Source organism: Cervus elaphus, chromosome X (assembly GCF_910594005.1).
Source record: "Cervus elaphus chromosome X, mCerEla1.1, whole genome shotgun sequence".
Lineage (NCBI taxonomy): Eukaryota > Metazoa > Chordata > Mammalia > Artiodactyla > Cervidae > Cervus > Cervus elaphus.
The window spans coordinates 151,390,965-151,410,712 of NC_057848.1; the positions used below are offsets into that span (position 1 = coordinate 151,390,965).

The 19,748-nt window shown below is 42.7% G+C and overlaps 1 protein-coding gene across 3 annotated transcripts in view; it reads right to left on the minus strand.

The window, feature by feature from the left end:
• Positions 1-17,611: 17,611 nt before the first annotated feature.
• Positions 17,612-19,748, minus strand: part of PDK3 (pyruvate dehydrogenase kinase 3) — a 79,608-nt gene continuing 77,471 nt past the window's right edge. For all 3 annotated transcript variants that reach the window (XM_043896201.1, XM_043896199.1, XM_043896202.1), the window contains one exon: positions 17,612-18,320. In XM_043896201.1, the coding sequence (XP_043752136.1) occupies positions 18,303-18,320 (18 nt within the window). In that variant the 3' untranslated portion in view covers positions 17,612-18,302. The remainder of the gene's footprint in view (positions 18,321-19,748) is intronic.

Below are 19,748 nucleotides of genomic sequence, written 5' to 3' on the forward strand. Positions count from 1 at the left end.
TTTTTCTTTTTGTCCTTTGGACAAAGTGCTGAGGAAGCTGATCTCCAGTTCTTAGTCCTCATACAGTCCTCATCCTCCAGTGTCTGGCTATCCCAGTCTGGCCCCCAGCCCTCCAGGACGTCACCTCCCACCCTCCTCACACACCTGCCTCTTCCTTTCTTCCCTCCCACCCACAAATACACACATCTTTTTCCAATAAGCTGATTTTATTGTATTCAACATCCATATACCATGACGGTCTCAGATGTGTCTCTTTGTCTTTGACCATTTCTTCATTGTCGCTTCCAAAGACACAGCTCGTTCTAGTGCTCTGGTCCAGGCTCTGCATTTATTGTCTGCACAGGAAGTTACTTTGAATGGTTGGATTTTCCACTGCTGCTTATTCCTGCTCAGCGTGTGCTTGTATGATTTGTTTTTCAGTTTGTGGTAACAGATGAATATCATAGGCCTTATGCTTCTGTTAGATATTCTTGGATAAGAGGGGGATGGTTGAGATTTTTTTCTTGACTTCTTTTGAGGGGTCCTTTCTACTCTTATGTTTTCCTGCACCTGAAAAGGCATCAGGCCGAGTTAGCAGGACCTTGGTTTGGGAGAGGAGGATGGGAATGTTATTGGAAAGGGGGCCTCATGGGTAGAGATGGGACTTGAGGCAGGCATTTGTGCCTGGCAAGGGTAGGATAGGAGTCTTGGGGAGATCTGTGGGGAGGAGAGGAACATGGGTAGGTTCATCTGACCTTGGTTCTGTCTCTGGTCTTCAACTGATGAGAAGTCCGTTGTTCCCTTTTCTTTTTGATTCTTGGAGCTAGCTATTCTGTGTTTGTGTTTTCTCCATTTATGTTAACCTTTTCTGGTATACAGATCTCATCAGCCATGGTTAAGCCTCTCACAGTGGATCCCAGGGCCCCAGACCTCTCTCTGTATATACCCTCCCCCAGGCAAAGGGGAGCCACACCCTTCAGCTTTGTTTGCTCATCAAGGAGCTCCCCTAGCCAATAGTAGCCTTGCACCTCACAAAGCCCCACTCCTGACACCTCTGGGGGGGGTGGGGGGGGAGGACAAGAAGCTGTGGTTGGAAAGAAAAAAAATGGTTACTTCCTCAGTACCCCTAAAGATCCATGCCTACGTTACTTGCTACCCCTCCTCATTTCCTCATCTTCAATTATGGTGGGTCTCATGGCAGGGATAGAGTGTTTTCTCCAAGACGTTCTCCACAGCCACTCCCATTGAGTGGTTCATTCTGTTCTCTGCCATCCTTTACTATAACCTACCATTGTGGGTGTCTTACCTAAAATCCCTCCAACATAATGTGGCCTTATTTAATTTTCTGGGGATATGTGAATCATTCCACTTTCCTCCAGCAAAGTTCCCTCTTGTGCCTGTTTTTGTATGGCCCGTGAACGAAGAAAGTTTTTGTTGTTCTTGTTTGTTTCTACATCTTTATTTATAAATACTTATTTGGCTGCACTGGGTCTTAGTTGCAGCACGCGGGATCTTTAGTTGTGGCATGTGGGCAAACGACATAACAAAACTCATGTTTAAAAGTAATTAGCTTCCAATTAAAATAAATAAATATTTGAAAAAGAACTCAAGTAAAAGCCTGAAAATAAAGAACCAATAAAATCTGAATATATCATTAAGAGCATAAATATCAGCAGGTGTTAATGGATCTTTATGTTAGACCCTTTACTGCCATAATTTATCAGTTTAGTTCAGTTGCTAAGTCGTGTCCGACTCTTTGAGACCCCATGGACTGCAGTACGCCAGGCCTCCGTGTCCATCACCAACTCCCGGAGCTTGCTCAAAGTCATGTCCATCGAGTTGGTGATGCCATCCAACCATCTCATCCTCTGTCATCCCCTTCTCCTCCCACCTTCAATCTTTCCCAGCATCAGGGTCTTTTCCAAGGAGCCAGTTCTTCGCATCAGATGGCCAAAGTATTGGAGTTTCAGCTTCAGCATCAGTCCCTCCAATGAATATTCAGGACTGATTTCCTTTAGGACGGACTGGTTTGTGTTACTTGCAGTCCAAGGGACTCTCAAGAGTCTTCTCCAACACCACAGTTCAAAAGAATCAATTATTTGGCCCTAAGCTTTCTTTATGGTTCAACTCTCACATCCACACAGGACTACTGGAAAAACCATAGCTTTGACTAGATGGACTTTGTTGGCAAAGTAATGTCTCTGCTTTTTAATATGCTGTCTAGGTTGGTCATAGCTTTTCTTCCAAGGAGCGAGTGTCTTTTAAATTCATGGCTGCAGTCACCATCTGCAGTGATTTTGGAGTCCAAGAAAATAAAGTCTCTCACTGTTTCCACTGTTTCCCCATCTATTTGCCATGAAGTGATGGGACCATATGTCATGATCTTCGTTTTTTGAATGTTGAGTTTTAAGCCAGCTTTTTCACTCTCCTCTTTCACTTTCACCAAAAGGCTCCTCTTCACTTTCTGCCATAAGGGTGGTGTCATCTGCGTATCTGAGGTTATTGATATTTGTCCCGGCAATCTTGATTCCAGCTTGTGCTTCATCCAGCCCAGCATTTCACATGATGTACTCTACATATAAGTTAAATAAGCAGGGTGACAATATACAGCCTTGACATACTCCTTTCCCAATTTGGAAGCAGTCTGTTGTTTCATGTCCAGTTCTGTTGCTTCTTGACCTGCATATAGATTTCTCAAGAGACAGGTCAGGTGGTCTGGTATTCCCATCTCCTGAAGAATTTTCCATTTTGTTTTTATCTACACAGTCAAAGGCTTTAGCATAATTAACATAGCAGAAGTAGATGTTTTTCTGGAATTCTCTTGCTTTTCCGATGATCCAGCAGATGTTGACAATTTGATCTCTGGTTCCTCTGCCTTTTCTAAATCCAGCTTGAATATCTGGAATTTCACAGTTCATGTACTATTGAAGCCTGGCTTGGAGAATTTTGAGCATTACTTTGCCAGCATGTGAGATGAGTGCAACTGTGTGGTAGTTTGAACATTCTTTGGCATTGCCTTTCTTTGGGATTGGAATGAAAACTGACCTTTTCCAGTCCTGTGGCCACTGCTAAGGTTTCCAAATTTGCCAGCCTATTGAGTGCAGCACTTTCACAGCATTTAACAGAGTGCCTGAAGAACTATGGACAGAGGTGCCATAACTTATATTCTAGAAAAAAAATACCATATTGGTTGAATGTCAGCTGCAGTTGACCAGATGTGGGAAATTTAAGAAATGTTCAAAGTAGGGTTGACTTGTTTCCTGTGAGCAATTTTTACTCTCCTTACCTTCATAATCTTTCTTGCAAGGCAGGGAAAGACATTAATCTGGAAGGTTACTGTACTCTCTTCATAGAAGCAGAGTTCTGATGGAGGGAACAGACAGAACTAAGATACTTGATATGTAACCTTCTATTTTGAAAGAATGAATCCATACCTGAAAGAGGGGATACTTTACCTTTTCCACAGGGACCTTTTCAACTTCTTAGACTTGCAAGTAAACTTGTCACTCTAGAATTTCCAAGTTCAAAGAAAATCTGTCATCTTCTGCTATACACATACATCGATGTGACTCATTAGGAGGACATGATTCATTATATAGCTTGAGGTGATAACCAGACTTTGATAATCCTGTTCCACTGGACAGATGTTGACAAGATGCCATTCACTGGCCTGACCATATCAGTACATTGACACAACTGAGTCATTTTTTCCCCCATGTTTTCCCCATATCTGGTACCCAGGGATTAAGGACGGAGGAAAGAAGTTGAAGAGGAGTATGTGTTAGTTTCCTATTGCTGTAACAACTTCAATGGCCTAAAACAACACAGGGGTATTATTTTACAGTTCTGGAGGTCAGAGGTCCAAAGTGTGTCTTCCTGGACTAAAATGAAGGTGTTCGCAGGGCTGCATTCCTATCTAGAAGCTCTAGGGGAGAATTCATTTTCCTTGCCTTTTCTAGCCTGCATTCCTTGGCTTGTGGCCCCCTTCCATCCTCAAAGCCAGCAATGACCAGGCCAGTCCTTCTCACATCATATCACTCTGACACTCCTTCTTTCTCTCCCCTCCACAAAGAGCCCTTATGATTATACTGGCCCACTTGGATTATCCAGGACACACTCCCTATTTTAAGGTCACCAGCAACTTTAATTCATTCTTGCTAGAAAACAGAACACACTCCCAGGTTCTGAGAATTGGGATGTGAACTATTGAATGCTTCTGCATCCATCACTGTTGTTGAAATCATTAACATGTTTGTTTGAGCACTAGCAAATTCTGTTTGGACAAGAATGCCAGAAAACAATAAGAGTAGCATTAGCTTTGGAGAAAGCAATGGCACCCCACTCCAGCACTCTTGCCTGGAAAATCCCATGGATGAAAGAGCCTGGTAGGCTGCAGTCCATGGGGTCCGTAAGAGTCAGACACGACTGAGTGACTTCACTTTCATGCATTGGAGAAGGAAATGGCAACCTACTCCAGTGTTCCTGCCTGGAGAATCCCAGGGACAGGGGAGCCTGGTGGGCTGCCGTCTATGGGGTCGCACAGAGTCGGACATGACTGAAGCGACTTAGCAGCAGCAGCATTAGCTTAGAGTTTCTTGCACAGCAAAGCTGCTCAGTTGCCCCAAATCCAAACTGACGAGGCCTTTTCAAGTATTTTCCAATTAGCTGTTAAATAGAACATCCATGACCCTAGGCCTGTTCTGTGTCAGGGAAACAGGATTTGCTACTGCCAGAATTTTAGCTATTCTCAGAGGCTGGCCTGTGGTTGGTGCCTGATCAGTGGTTTTCAATCCTGTCACACCTTAGAATCTCTTAACGGAATTCAAAAGACTTCCCAGACACCATCTGATGAATCCAAAATGGTGCACAGGACTTGGAGATTCTGATGTGGTCAGGTTGAGACCCTCTGGCCTGTAGTTAATACTTCACCTCAAGGAACAAAGTGAGTCTCTGAGATAACTGGATTCCAAGAGGTTTAAGATCAATGCCTTTTGTAGCAAAGATGAGAAGCGATGCACCAACCAGCTGTTACAGGAAGAAGTCTAAGATATCCTTCTGTTATTTTTTTTTAATCCGAAGAGAGACAATCATGTTGGTGAAAGTATCATCAGTAGGCAGGGGGCAACGGATTCATTTTAAGACCTACATTTAGAAAGGACAAGGGCACCATCAAGCACCCAGCCCAATGACTGGTGAAAAAGGGTACTCGATGTTAATTTTAAAAACTCAACAGTGAGTAATGGCTGCATATAGCTACACTGTCCAATATGGTCACCACGAACCCCAAGTGTCTATTAAAATTTAAACAAATACCAATTAAAAAATCAGTTCCTCAGTTCAACTACCCACATTTCAAGTGTACAGGTGGCAAGTAGTGGCCATACTGGACAGCAAAGATAGAGAACACTCTCAACCTCACAGAGTTCTAGTGGTGGGCAGGGGTCTATAGCAACCCTTCCCAGAGGCAACCCCTCCTACATGATGCCTTATGATTTATTCATGTCATCAAAGAGTACATCTCCGTGTTATTATGACGTGAACATCTGAAAATACCAGCAGATAATCATTTGTTAACATTCACTGTTGGAAATAATTTTGAAATGAAGGACAAGTAAGTAAAAATGGACTACAGTACAATGCTCTGCAGCAGCTTCATGAACCACAGACCCTTGAGTGGGCAGTCTCTTTGTGAGTTTTAAACCATACTTACCTCCTGAATTCAAAACAGGGCAGGAGTGGCTGCTAGAAAAATGCTCTTCCCCAGTTGTGAATGATGTCTTAGCACAGTGACTGACTGTTGGTAAAATACAGATGGACAATTTAAAAATTCTAACTAAACTACTGTCACTTCCAAGAGTCAGTGGTTTGGGCAAGACACAGCACAACATGAAAGCAGGTGATCAGGAAGTGCTTCCCATTTTAGGTTTTAAAGAGAGCCCTATAACATCAGACCTGGCAAGAACCTTAGAACCAGGCAGTCCAACTGCCTAACACATGAAGAAACTAAAGCACAGTTAACAGCTGGCTGGTAGTGGAACCAAGGTAAACACACTGATTTCCTGACATTAACGCTCCCCAAGAATCATTCAAACCCAAGTTTCTCACCTTAAACTTGCCAGAAGTTTTGGTTTTTAGTGATGAATGCACAGGACAGCAGTTATATGGCTCTCAAATTTTAAAAAGACACCCGTTCACCAGTGAACGGGTAGTAAAATAGTGACACATTGGTAAAGCGCATGGAGACTCTGTCTTAGTTCCTCAGTAAGTACCTAGTTTCAGCCACGTGCCCTTGGAGGCTCTGGGTTCTCTGGTGTCAAGGCTGCACCAGCTGCTCAGAAGAGACCATGGAACCCACAGCTCTTTCATGGAAAATTTCAAGTCTTCTATCTTCTGCATGTTCTGTATGGCAAAAGTTTCCAACTTACCTTTTAAAAAGAATTCCCCTGGGGCATCTGTTAAAACCAAGATTTCAAGGCCTCCACCCCAGAGAATCTGGATCAGTAGAGCTGACCCAGAGCCCAGGAATCTGCATTTAACCAGCATCTCATGTAATTCTAGTATAGGTGGTCCATGGCCAGTCAAGCCCAATTTCCCCAGGACAGTCCTGGTTTACACCTGTTGACATGGCTTTTATAGCATAATTAGTAACCGTGCTTTCTCACAGTCAAGTGTCCTGGCTTCTGAAGGAGTCCTTGAGCCTAGAAAAGAAAACAACAGTCTCAAAGGCCCTTTTGCTGAATCATCTAACTTCGGGGAAAACAAAACCGAACTTTAAGTCCCGCCCTGATGCTCCGGGCCGGTTGCATCTACCTGGGACTTACCACCCTCTGCTCAGAAACCTCCCATCCCCTACATCTGCCTGGGACTTATCAACCCTGCCCAGGTGACTTATCACCCCCTGCCCAAAACCTCCCACCCCCTGTTCAACTACAAATGCCATCTCATCTAAAGATTACCCAAAACGTCCCGCCTGACTCACTTCCACAAGTGAAGTCGCTCAGTCATGTCCAACTCTTTGCGACCCCATGGACTGTAGCCTACCAGGCTTCTCTGTCCATGGGATTTTCCAGGCAAGAATACTGGAGTGGGTTGCCATTTCCTTCTCCAAACCTCCCTTTATTTTTTTTTCTTCCAAACCTCCCTTTAAATATGAAGCCTCCCTGATCCCTCACGTGCTCAGCCTGGTCGTTAGACTGTCGCCCCTCCTTGCCTGAATAAAGGTAACCTACCTCTGTTGAGGTCGTCTCTCCTTTTCTGTCTCAGCCCGAACTATACCTTACAGCTTGGCCAGTATATTATATTGGTCCCTTTCCTCCAATCCTTGGATAGTATGAAAAATACTGCTATAACTGATGGTATTTTTCATAACATAAGATTTACTGTTAACACTGTTAAGCAGTTTCTTTGCCAACAGGATGCCCCCCGCAAACCGTGCCCCCCCCCGCCCCCGCCCCAAAGGTCAGTTCCATGATCCCTGCCACAGAGAATCCAAAGGACCTGTTTTTCTTTTGAGTGATGGTAAGAATTTTAAAAAGGCCTCTTGTCCATTCCCAGCAACTTGCCAAGCTGCTTGGTGCCGTTCACGTACTGAGTTCCTGATGCTGAAAGAGCAGAAGGTGGTGCTTACCGGGGGTAGCGATGAGACTTCAGACAAGAGCTCAGGAAAGGACCACACTGACACCTAGGGAAACACAACTACCACTTTATTGTTCAATGACTGTGTACAGGACTGCCCACGTGCTCCAGGACTCGTCTGGCTATGACACACAAAACAGATGGCTCTCCGACTGATGGGGGACATTATCTGAGCCACACACTTCCCCAGTCATGTTTTTCCAACCATCAGAAAAACAAAACCTCAAACCAAAGTCATTCTTCACTCGTGACAGTGTGCACCAGCCAGGCCACAGAATAGCACAGAACACAAGGGGCCGGGCTTCCCTCTACAAACCATGAGGCAGCTTGTGAACCTTGGAAACACACGTACATTTCACTGCAACTAAACTGACCTCTGCTCAAAGCCAAGCAGGTCAGATTTGGACTTAGGGGCACAAACATGGTAATGAACTTTCATTTTATATATACATTACTCTTCTCTTGTTAAATCAGCTCACGTTCCCAGTTTAGACATTCTTCATGAGTTAAGCAGTGATGATTTTAAAAAAAAAATCAGCCAAGTGACTTTACATTTCAATGAAACATTAAATTTGTTCACAAGAGTATATTCTACTTCACATTGACTTTTCTTTTTCGGTTCAAGCACTTCGTAAGTATTCACAACTTGTGTTCTAAATCTGGGAAATATTGACATTACAAGCACTCATGTACTTTCGTAAGGATGTGAACTTAGAGCAACAGATGGCATGATGAGTGTATAAACCTGAAGCAGCCATCACAACCTCAGATGACTTTAACACCAAGGAACACTGCAGAGATTGGGGTCAGCCAGGATGCTAACGTGGTAGGGTTCACTCTCCTAAAACCTGTGTCATATTGTCCAGTACTGACTTGAGCACAGCCTAGGTGTTTCAGCAGAGTGGAGCATTTGATTCCAGTCAGTGCAGCTCGGTGAGAGGACAGAATAACAAGTGAACATAACAGAAACAAAGGAAGAGGCAACTGAACTGGATTCCTCCAACCCTGAATACAGCCAACTTGCATTTTTAAAGTGCTTAAACCTTTATACTTTCTAGGTAAACCTTGCCTTGGCTGTTTACTCAGAGCCAAGATATATTTAGTTTGGGCTTCCCTTGTAGCTCAGTTGGTAAAGAATCTGCCTGCAGTGCAGGAAACCTGGGTTTGATCCCTGGGTCGGGAAGATCCCCTGGAGAAGGAAATGTCAACCCACTCCAGTACTGTTACCTGGAGAATCTCATGGACAGAAGAACCTGGTGGGCTGCAGTCCATGGGGTCGCAGAGTCAGGCATGACTGGGCAACTAACACTAACACACTTAGTCTAAAAAAGAATCTTAAGCACATGCACAACTTATTGGTCAAATTCACACGCCAGCACGAACAGGAATTTAAAAGAGCAAGGCATCAAAGGACTTGACATACGCTTTCCCCAAGAGTTACAAAGGCAGGTAGAGAAAAAGGGAGCAGATACAGGATCGTGGCTAGCATCTCCTATTTTAGGTTTTATGCTGGCTGTGACGGCCGTTGGCACACACCAGGCTGAGAAGCCTGCCACCTAGCCTGGTCCCTTGGCAGCAGCAGGTGGTCCCCAGTGTTTTCAGATCCCTACAGGCTTCAGTTGTAATGACTCTGAAACATTTGTCCTAATTAAACATGGCAGACAGTGACCTCAGCAGTGTTTTAGGTAGAAGTGAAAATGAAGTCGCTCAGTCGCGTCCAACTCTTTGTGACCCCATGGACTGTAGCCTACCAGGTTCCTCTGTCCATAGAATTTTCCAGGCAAGAATACTGGAGTGGGTTGCCATTTCCTTCTCCAGGGGATCTTCCTGACCCAGGTCTCCTGCATTGTAGGCAGACGCTTTACCATCTGAGCCACCAGGGAAGCCCTAGGTAAGGGAAGTTTTAGGTAAAGGCACAGGCCAATTCTTAATGTAAATATGCCTTTAAAAATACTGACTGAGGTTTCTCATGGATATAAAACTTCAAATGGCAAAAGAAAATGGAATTTAGAAGCGCTGCCATGTTGCATTCTAAGCAGCAATGTAACATTTTATACCCATTCTGCCTGTTTTTGCCAACCCTTCATCACTGCTCTTGTACATCAAGTATGGCTAACAGCAAGTGTCTGTGACTTCCGATCATGGCGTGTATGAAGAGCCAAAACAGAAGTGAATGTTAAGAGACTTGTCATTTTTTCTCAAAAAGAATCTCAAGGTAAGACTATTTTAAAACATTAAGTAGTTCTGTTATTAATAAGCATTCCATTCTGAATGTGCCATTTTCAACCAATTTGGAAGGCAGAGATAAACTGAAGAGCCATTAAGCCAGTCCTAAGTGCTAGGATTAGACGTTACTTTACTTGGCTAACTACAGGGTGAACATAGAGCTTAGAGTATATATAATCTTTGACATTTGTGCTGTTTTGGCCCATTTGCAAAAATTAGCAGGCCACTTGGAGGTTGTCAAAAGTAAGAATTATCTAACAGAATGTGCTTTTAAGTGAAATTTTGTTATCCCAAAAGGATTCAATTCCAGTGGGAAATAGAATCTTCACTGAAAAGTCAAGAAGCAAAATGATCAAACAAAATCAAAATACAGGCTTCTTCTATGAAAATCTCAGAGAAGAGCGATAAGGAGGTCTTTATACCTACTACACAAAGGACTTTTAGGTGTCCTTTTATTATGAAAAAGCACATAGAATCTGAGTGCTGATAAGGATGGAGTTCAAGTTTCTTCGGTAACCTTGTGTTCCTGAGATGACAACACGTTTCAAACTTTATAGCTCTAGAAGTTTAGACAAGAATGATCAAATCTGAGCACACCAGGATAGACTTCCAGAGATATCCATGAGGAATCTTATCAAAGGCTATTCCCTGAGACATGCAAGGGTAGTGAAAATGTAACTCAGTACAAAAAAAAAATACAACTTTTAAAATCAATTTGATCTCTCTCTCTCCCCTTAAAGCAATTGTTAAAATAAAAAGATTTATCATTATAATCTCAACTCTTGTTTCACCGTTCTTTAAAAAAAAAAAAGTTCATTTAGGGATAGGCCAGGCATGGGTGGGATCCTTTCACATACATTCTCTCCCCCAAAACTTTTTTTCCCCCCAATACTTTTCTTAAAAGATGACTTCTTTAAAGGTACAGAAATAAACTTCTTACAACTGTAATAAACTTATGGGAATACCAAGATAGTTGGCATATTAAAGAATGCAACTATAATTCTTCACTTTTGGAAACTATAACATGAAAAAATTAAGTAGACTTAATGGAATCCTCAAATGATGAGAACTTTTAAAGAATGCAATCGCAATTTTGTACTTTTGAAAAATGTGATGTGAAAAACAAATCCAAAATACTTCTCTATGTAAATTAAAGCTTCAGCCATGGTATTCAAAATTAAAATGATTTACATAATCTACTATACTTTTTTTTTGGTAATTAACCTTCCTGAGGCTGATTTTGTTCTTAGTGTTTGCTTAACTAAAGTGCCTAATAAAATTTCTACAGAATATATTACCCTCTTCATAGATGAATATTATTTTGAACTACAATCTGACAAAAATCTAACTACATTTAATTATGCTTGATTAATCCAAATGTCACTGAGAGATTTATAGAATAGAGAAATATTTTTCAGGTTAAGTTCATCCTCTTTTTCACTGCAAGCTTCCTGGATCCACTATTACCACAAACCTTCGACTCAGTTCTCTAACATTTTTTTTAAAAATCCCACCAAAAATGACTAGACCACGGGACTCCAGACATCAAACTTTACTGCTTATCCTTTTCAAGAGATGTGCAGACTCCATCAAAGACTTAAGTCACCACTTCAAATTAGGAAGAGAGCCACCCCTGTGGAGACAGTAGTGCTGGAGGGAAAAGAATAGAGAAACAAGGAGTCGTCAAACACTAATACGCATTTATTAAATGCTGCAGAGTCTTAACACGAGATAAGAGCTGGGCTTTCTTTTAATACAGGCACTTAACTATATCCCACATTCGAAGGCTTTCAGTAGTGATGCCCTAAGGTGCTTTCATTTATATGCAAATACACGCCTAGCTACCTTCCCTAGAAACCAGCCGGGCAGGTGTCAGAAGACCTCCTGAGTATCCTCCTCAGCTCTGAGGGAGCAGGATCTCTACCGAGAGCTCTCCCCGCCCCACAAGTAGTTTCTTGCATCCCAGCTCCACTGACCCATCACCGGCATCCTGGGCAATTCAAGTCCAGGTTTTAGAGATAGATGAAAAGGCATAAACAAAGGTTTCTCAAGGATTCCAGGACCTCGATATTGCTGTCCTTTTATTTTCTTCATTTGGGGGTTGAGGGGTGGGTGGAGCACGGGTTAAACACTTCGGAGGCCAACTTACAGACTTGAGAGGTAAGCCTCCTTGGCTAACCCTCTCCCCCGCCTCTCAGACCAGTTTGCCAGTGTTCCAGACAGTCTTTCCTCCTGACAAGTGGCATCATCCTCCAGAGGCTGGAAGTGGGAGGCTCTGGCTTCGGTCTTGAGTTCTGAAGTTCTGCAAAAACCCATCTGGGGTGTGGCTTGGCCTGCATTTCCGTTGTGAGGAGACAGCAGCCCACACCATCAGTGCAATGTGATGATCGAACCTGGCTCATGTGCCCACCATTCCCCGCTGGCCAGCAAGACAAGGAAACGCCAACGGGCTCAGCCTGGACCCAAAGCAGCAGAGCCAGGCCGGGAACATGGCCTCTCCAGATGCAGAGGCACACACACAGAGGAGACAGGATGTCAGGGCTCACCGATGCCTCCTCGTTGAACAAACACAACCATACCATCCATGAGGATGAAAACACTTGCAGGGTTTTGTGCCCTCCCCCCCTCACCTGTCCCTTGCCGGCCCCTTCCCACCTTTTTCTCCCAACTACACTAGAAACTCTCCTTGGTGAGGGTCTCATCTGACTCGCCCACCTGAATGTGGGCTCGAGAGGCCGGGACTCAGCCTGCTGTCATCACGGTGTATGTCCAGCACTGGGCATTTCAAGTGCATGGGAGACACTAGCTATTTAAAGGGAGGAATGAACATGGCTTTCCTTTCCATGAATCCTCTTTCCACCCCCTTCACTTCCTTTGTCCCTCACATGTGGACACATGATCCATGCTGCGCTTCACACCAAGAGGGAACCAGAGCTGAGACCCTGAACTGAGGGGAAGGCGGTGGCCAGAGCAGAGTCAGGCACACTGAGCAAGACTGTCATCCCTGCCGTGGATCGTGTGCTTGGCTGGAGGAAAGTGTGCCTAGTGGGATACGTGGTCCACTGAGGGAAGGAGGCTTCAATTCTACGAACAGGCCAAATAAAACACTCAACCTGTGATCACCCTGTAAATGCACTTTCAAAACATCAATTTGTGTGACAGTAGGTCCCAGGCCTATGAACCATCTCAATATACACTTGTGAATATCAGCAACCATTCTGATAAGGACTTAATGCCCTTTTTTTTTTTTAATGCCTTTCTATTTCTTAGTGAACCATGTTTTGAGATGGGTTGCTAAAAAGACAAGACAACCCGTGTTACAGTAAAAGCTCTCATAGGAACACCACTCTCAGTCAGGCAGTTTGACTAGCAACCTGTTAGTAAAAAAAAACAAAAACAGTTTAAACTTCTCTTGATAACAACTGATTATCTGCTAGTTTGAAATATTCTATCATATTTAATGAACTAATAAATCTGTCAATGGCTAGTCACTTTTCAACTTCATTAAAACATCACCTGCCCTCTTGTTTTCAAGCCAGAAGGTACTGCTCTAACTGATGGACCAGGAACTCAAGGTAAAAGCTATCTTTTTAACAAAGAATAAACAAACATCCGGTATTGATGAAGTTATTAATGGTACCTTCCTGCTAGCAGCATGGCTTCCATCTGCTGACTAACATGTAGCTTATGGTTGGGAAGGACATTATCGTCAAAGTCAATGTTTAAGCACCTGGACTGCTGGGAAGATGGCAGAGTAAGTCTATGTTTATATACGTGCTCCTGCCCTTCAACACACACATCCAAAAGCTGAAAAGGAAGCTGTCTACAGGGAAACTAATAAAAGCCACCACGCCATACCAAGGACTCCAGGGAAGCGTCTGACAACTAAGCTAGGGACTCATCAGAGAAGGCTTCTTCAATCTGTCAAGCAGGCCACAGTTGCTGGGCAGTTGCTGAGAGGGTTTCAAGGGACTCAATCAATTATCTCTGAACTTGGAGAAGCAAAGCCTGGTGGTGGTCAGGACAAGCTGAGGGCACGTTCCCCAAGCAAAGCTAAGAGGGGAGATTGACATCTCATGTGCCCCATCTGTGTGAAGAGGAGACCAACAGTAACCCAGGAGCTAAACACACAAACACTGATTACACGTAATCCAGCGGAGCAGAGGGACGAACCTTCTGAACTCCTGAGCGGGCGACCTCTAGTGGAAATAGGGAAACTCGAGGGGATCCCTCTCCCCAAGTGGGACCCAGCCAGCCCAAGGGCAGAGCATTCAACAGTGTCCATGAAGGCACTCCGGGAGGCTTTGCTTCCCCCCCTCCTTCCCCCGCGTCCAGAGAGCAGAATGGAAAACAAAGACCGCCTCTGTTCCTACACCCCATCAGCATCCAGCCTGCCAGTTTCAGGGCTCAGGTGATCAAACGCATTTCACTTGAAAAACGAGGAGTTCAAGGAAGACTTATTCACATTCTTCTTGGCAGACAGAATTGGTCCCATGCAAAGACCAAAATAATAAGCAGAAAAAGCCATCGCGATACTTGTGCAACAATAAAACAGCAAAACGACACAGAAGAGAAGGAATGAGAGAAGCAAAAGATAGATACACACACTCTGGAAAAAAGAATGATCTCAGAAACCACGAAAATGGTAGACCACATAGGTCAGCTTTCCAAGAAATGAAATAAGGGGTCAAAGAGGACAACACAATGAGAGAAAAAGCTGGCAGAGCTAAGCAAAAGACACAGAGAAAAAAGATAAAACTGTAGCCAAAGTGAAAGCCACATGGAGGCCAAATCGAGGCCTAGAATCAACATCACAGGAAATGTAGTCAGTGAAATGGGAGGTTAAGATTGGAGAAAAACATCACACAGCAGGAAGAAAGACAAGGAGACCAAAAGGATCAAAGGAAAGATAAACGTGAAGGACAGAGAACAGAGAGCCAATATAGGGGCAAACTGCTGAACAAAGAGAACCAACAAATGGATAAGAAGTGAGGGAAGGTACGAATGTCAATGTCTGATGCTCATCACATACCAGAAAAAGTCAACAGATAACTGTTGGCTCCAAGATACACTCGACTGAAGTTACTGCATGTCAAGGACAAACATGAAATCACAAGTACTAGGGCCAATGAGCAGATTATCTACAAAAAAGGAAGAAAAATCTGCCTAGATTCAGCTCTCTCTGAACCACCAGACACTAGAAGACAATAGAGTGATGTCTCTAAGTGTAAATCTATGGCTGATTCATGTCAATGTATGACAAAACCCACTGAAATGTTGTGAAGTAATTAGCCTCCAACTAATAAAAAAATTAAAAAAAAAAAAAAGAACCGAGGGAAAAAAAGACGTGATCCAAGAATCTGATAGCCAGCCAAGTTACTGTTCATAAAAGACGCCAATAGAAAGGCATCTAAAATGATGCAAGAACACTCAACGGAAGCTGTAATCCCGTCCACCGAAAGATAAAAGCAACGATTCTCGAATGTGGAGTCTTTGTACGAGAGGGTTGGCAGTGAGCACTGCCTTCATTCAAACACAGAATTAAGCCTAAATAACTCCAGTAATTACCTACAGTTAGACACTTTCAAGTCGCCTGTCTTTCTAGGTAAAAGCTGCCAAATCCATTCGATGATCTCTAACTCTGCAAAATCACAACGCACAAAAGAGAACTTCTCCCGAATGAAATTCTCTGACACTAAAGAAAATTTTTGGTTTCTGTCTTACCCTTGAGGGTTAATATACTCAGGTAATTTCTCAAAAGAGCTCATGTTAATTACCTGGGGCAGTGCTGAGAGCACAGGCTGAGGGCCAAGAAGACCCAGCTGCTAGCTTTGGTTCTTCCCTGCCACTGCGACGAACCACTGAACTGCTTTGGAACTTATGAGAAAAACCGAGATAATACCTGCATGGTTCAGCGCACAGCAGCGAAAGGATCAAACGGGATGCTGTACGTCAAAGTTCTTTGGAATCTGTAAGCAAGGGTATAAAACCATGTCACCTGATTGGATGGAAAGAACCTACTATATTAAGGAGTCAAAATCAGTCATTCAGAGACAAAGAAAGGATCAGATGGCTCCCATGAATCCATCCCTAAGTCCATCCTTTCATGTCTCTCCATTTTCAAGTCATCTCTTAACACTTTTATAAAAAGGAAATTCTGTACTTTCACAGCTCCTGACCAGAATTATTTTTAATTTGAAAACAAAGATAGTTTAAGAACTAAGAAAGATGCTGCCCACCATCCAAGGTAAATGTCTGTCCACTTCCATTCACTGACTTAGCTAATAGTCATTAAAGCACCAACTATGTGCCAGACCCTGCTTCAAAAAGCAGATGCTTGAAATTGAGGAAATGACAGGGAAGTGCAGGGGAATTGGGAGAACTAAACAAATTTAGCTGAAAAACGGTTCATGTCTATGTATATTACAACATGTAGAAAGGTGACCAGATACCTAGAGACAAAGCACAGTAAACAGAAAGGAGAAATGAATTCTTAGGGTGGCTGAACTGTGTGAATGCAAGACGTTCCTGAAACTCTTCTTATGGTTGCTTTGGAAGCAAAGTTAATTTCTTAATTCAGAAAACAAAGACACAATTAAAAAAAGAAAAAGAAAACCAAGACAGGAGAGGCAAGACTGTCCTGGAGTCAAGACGGTTAAGCCAACGTACATCAGCAAAGGACTATCAATGAAGTCATTAAAATACTGAAAGACATCTTCAGTTTCAAAAAAGACCAGAAAAGAGAGGAATGTGATCCCCTCCAGTGTATCACATAGAAGTGTAAAGGGCTGTGGCTGGAAAGGGAGGCCAAGGAAGAGGCTGAGAGACGAGCTGACATTTATAGGCAAGCTGGGGTCTTTAAACTCGAAGGCCATTTTTTTAACATCTTTATATCACATGGAACAGCCTCATTCCCAAGACACTGACTCGACCTTCAAAAAACAGGCCTCGATGCAGACCATCTCATTACTTGTATGTTGGAAGTAACACTGGTCTTTTTCTTACCTGACTAGATTATGAGTTCCTTGACGAGAGCCTTCTAAGGATGGAAGAGATGAGGTCTTCCGAAAGACAAAGGAATCACCATGAGCTCAGGTAATGTAATGAAAGAGTATTAGCTTCAGTGGAACAAAGAGAACAGAGCAGTCCTCCATGCGCGTGCAGTGGGTCAGAACACGGCTCCATCCAGGGGAAAAGCCTACTGAGATGGCAGTGGCGAAAAGAGGGTTAGTCCTGTCATATGTCTAGAGGAGGAGGAATACTTTATCAGTGACAGCTTTTAAATCAGTGGACTCAACACTTCACCACTGAATGGGAGAAACATTTATATGGATGTTAAAAGAGGGCAGAAGTCAAAGTAGATGATAAATATATGAAAAATATTAGTGAAGAGAAACACACCCTGCAAAGCTGTTTAAGTTGTGGATTTTAAATCCAGACTCTCAGATAGCTTGTGTTTCTAAGGGTAAACATGACACAATTCTAAAGCGGGCTAAATGTCATGAGAATATAAACGATGACGACCTGGGGCATGTTCCAAATAAACTAGAAAGAACTTTTCCCTTCGATGGACTATTTTACACCTAGTAGAGTGCATCACACAGGGACTTAGAAAACTGCAAAGGAATATGATGTGACAAAAGGACCGTATTCAGTGGTAAAATTGTGACATGAGCATAAAAACTCCACTTCCCACTCTTTACAAACTTGATAATGACTTGAAGTTAGTTTTTCACTTAAGATCTTTGAAACCAGGCAGCTAAGTGAAAAATTCCAAGACAACTTTTGGAACACTTTAATTAACAGAATGGAAGTATACAAATGAATTTCAAAATGAAATCAATGCACCCAAGAGGGAGATCTAACATGAGAGTACCTACAGCTCACAATGATCTGGTCAGATGGAAGAAGGCCAGAATCCAAAGCAGAGAGTGAAGAGGGATGCATAATAGAGAGGAAGGGCTCTGGGACCGAAATATCAAGACATGCTCATCTGATGTCTTCAAATTCCAGACTCCCCAAGGCCTTAGTTGGTGGTTTGGGACAAATATGGTATTTGGTCACAAAGAGCAGCAGTAGAGATCGGCTGTATCTGGAATGGGGAGGGAGGTGGGACATCTGGGGAGACTGTAGACAGTCTATGATACAGAAGACGGAGGTATGAGGGCACAGGCACTAATAAGGCTCTGCGTCCCCTTACGACAGGCGCCAACCAAACCACAGCAATGTACTCTGAAAAATGACTCAAGTTACTACTTTAGTGGAAGATATGAAGTAGCTACAGGAAACTTCCGTGGAAAAAGTCCAGCTTATATGGAGAAAAATACACATTCAAGCACTGGATTATCTATAGCGCCACATTCAGAGTTGGTGGAGGAACGGAGCTCTTTCCGGGTGACTTGCAGAAGGCCATCTTTTCTTCATGGAGAGGACTGAAGCATTCAGTTCTTTACAAAGTTCTGTTAGTCTTCATCTTGTCCCTACAAAGAAAATAATGGGGACAGCCCCAGTGAGTTTATGAGGACAACCTTCTCTATTGTAACTGAGATGTACTCAAAGCATTTAGTTACAGTGACAATTCAAAAACCCGTGTCTTATCTCAGAATTATTCTCTATAGTTACTACAGAAAAAGAATTGGCACTTAATGACATATATACACTAAAGCAGTTCTTTCCTCTCAGTGAAAAACCTGCTTAGAAATGAGGAACCACTGCAGATGGGCCTGGGGTTCCTTTGGAGGATGGTGAATATGGTCTAAAATCAGACAGTGGTGAGGAACATACCACCCTGGGAATTTACTAAAAAACACTGAGTTGTATGCTTTCAAAGAAGACTTTTATGGTATGTGAATTAAATCTCAATAAAGTTATCTGCTTAGAAAATAAATTTTCTTAGCATTTCTTGTTCACCTAATGAATTTACTATAACTACTAAATACTTCCCCAAGGTTGCCACAAATTATCCTATTTCTGTTAAGTGAACAATTTTCAGCGTCAGGGTAGCCATTTTAGAATCTTAAAAACTGCTTTCTGCTAACATTTGTTTGCCTAATAAGATATCAGAAATGAAGACTCTGGGACTTCCTTGGTGGTCCAATGGTTAAGACTATGTGCTCTCAATGCAGGGGGTGTGGGTTTGATCCCTAGTCAGGGAACTAAGATGTTGCATGCTGCCCAGCATGATCAATAAATAAATAAATAAAATTTCCCCTAAATAATAATGTATCATCCTTTATAAAAAAGAAATTAAGACTCATACTTGATTACAGTATACAACCTGCTAAACTATTTAAATGGGCTTTAAAACAATATTCAACTAAAGCCATCTTTTTACAATCCAAATGGACCTTAATGTTCATAAAGACCGTTTCCTGTGCTACCCAAATAATTCCCCCTACCAGAGCCATCGCTGGAATTAACTGTTCATACTGATGCCCAATATACTACTTGACTTACACGAACTGAAAATGGAATCAAGGGAATTTGAGCCAGGTGTTTCAAGCTGATTTAGCTTAACCTTGGCCAGGTATGGTGTGTATATGTGTGTACACACACCTGTGTGCATGCTCACACTCACGTGCACAAAACAAACTCCTCTAAATTTCATCATTTGAGGTGAGTGACCAGTGCAGCAACACTGCACAGAGGCCCATCACAATACTTCCAGAGGAAAAAAAGTAGCAATATAAATAACCGTTTACATCCTTCATCGGAAAAGACCAATGCTACTGTAATGGTACAAAGTCACAAAGCTATATAAACTCTATTTGCCTACAAATACCTGTCTGTTGCACTGTGTTAGGAATCAAGGTTTTCAGGGTAAGAGGAAATATATACAATTAAAATAGATTAGGGAGGAATATTACAATGTCAAAAGAGAATCAAAAATCAACATGAACTTATATATC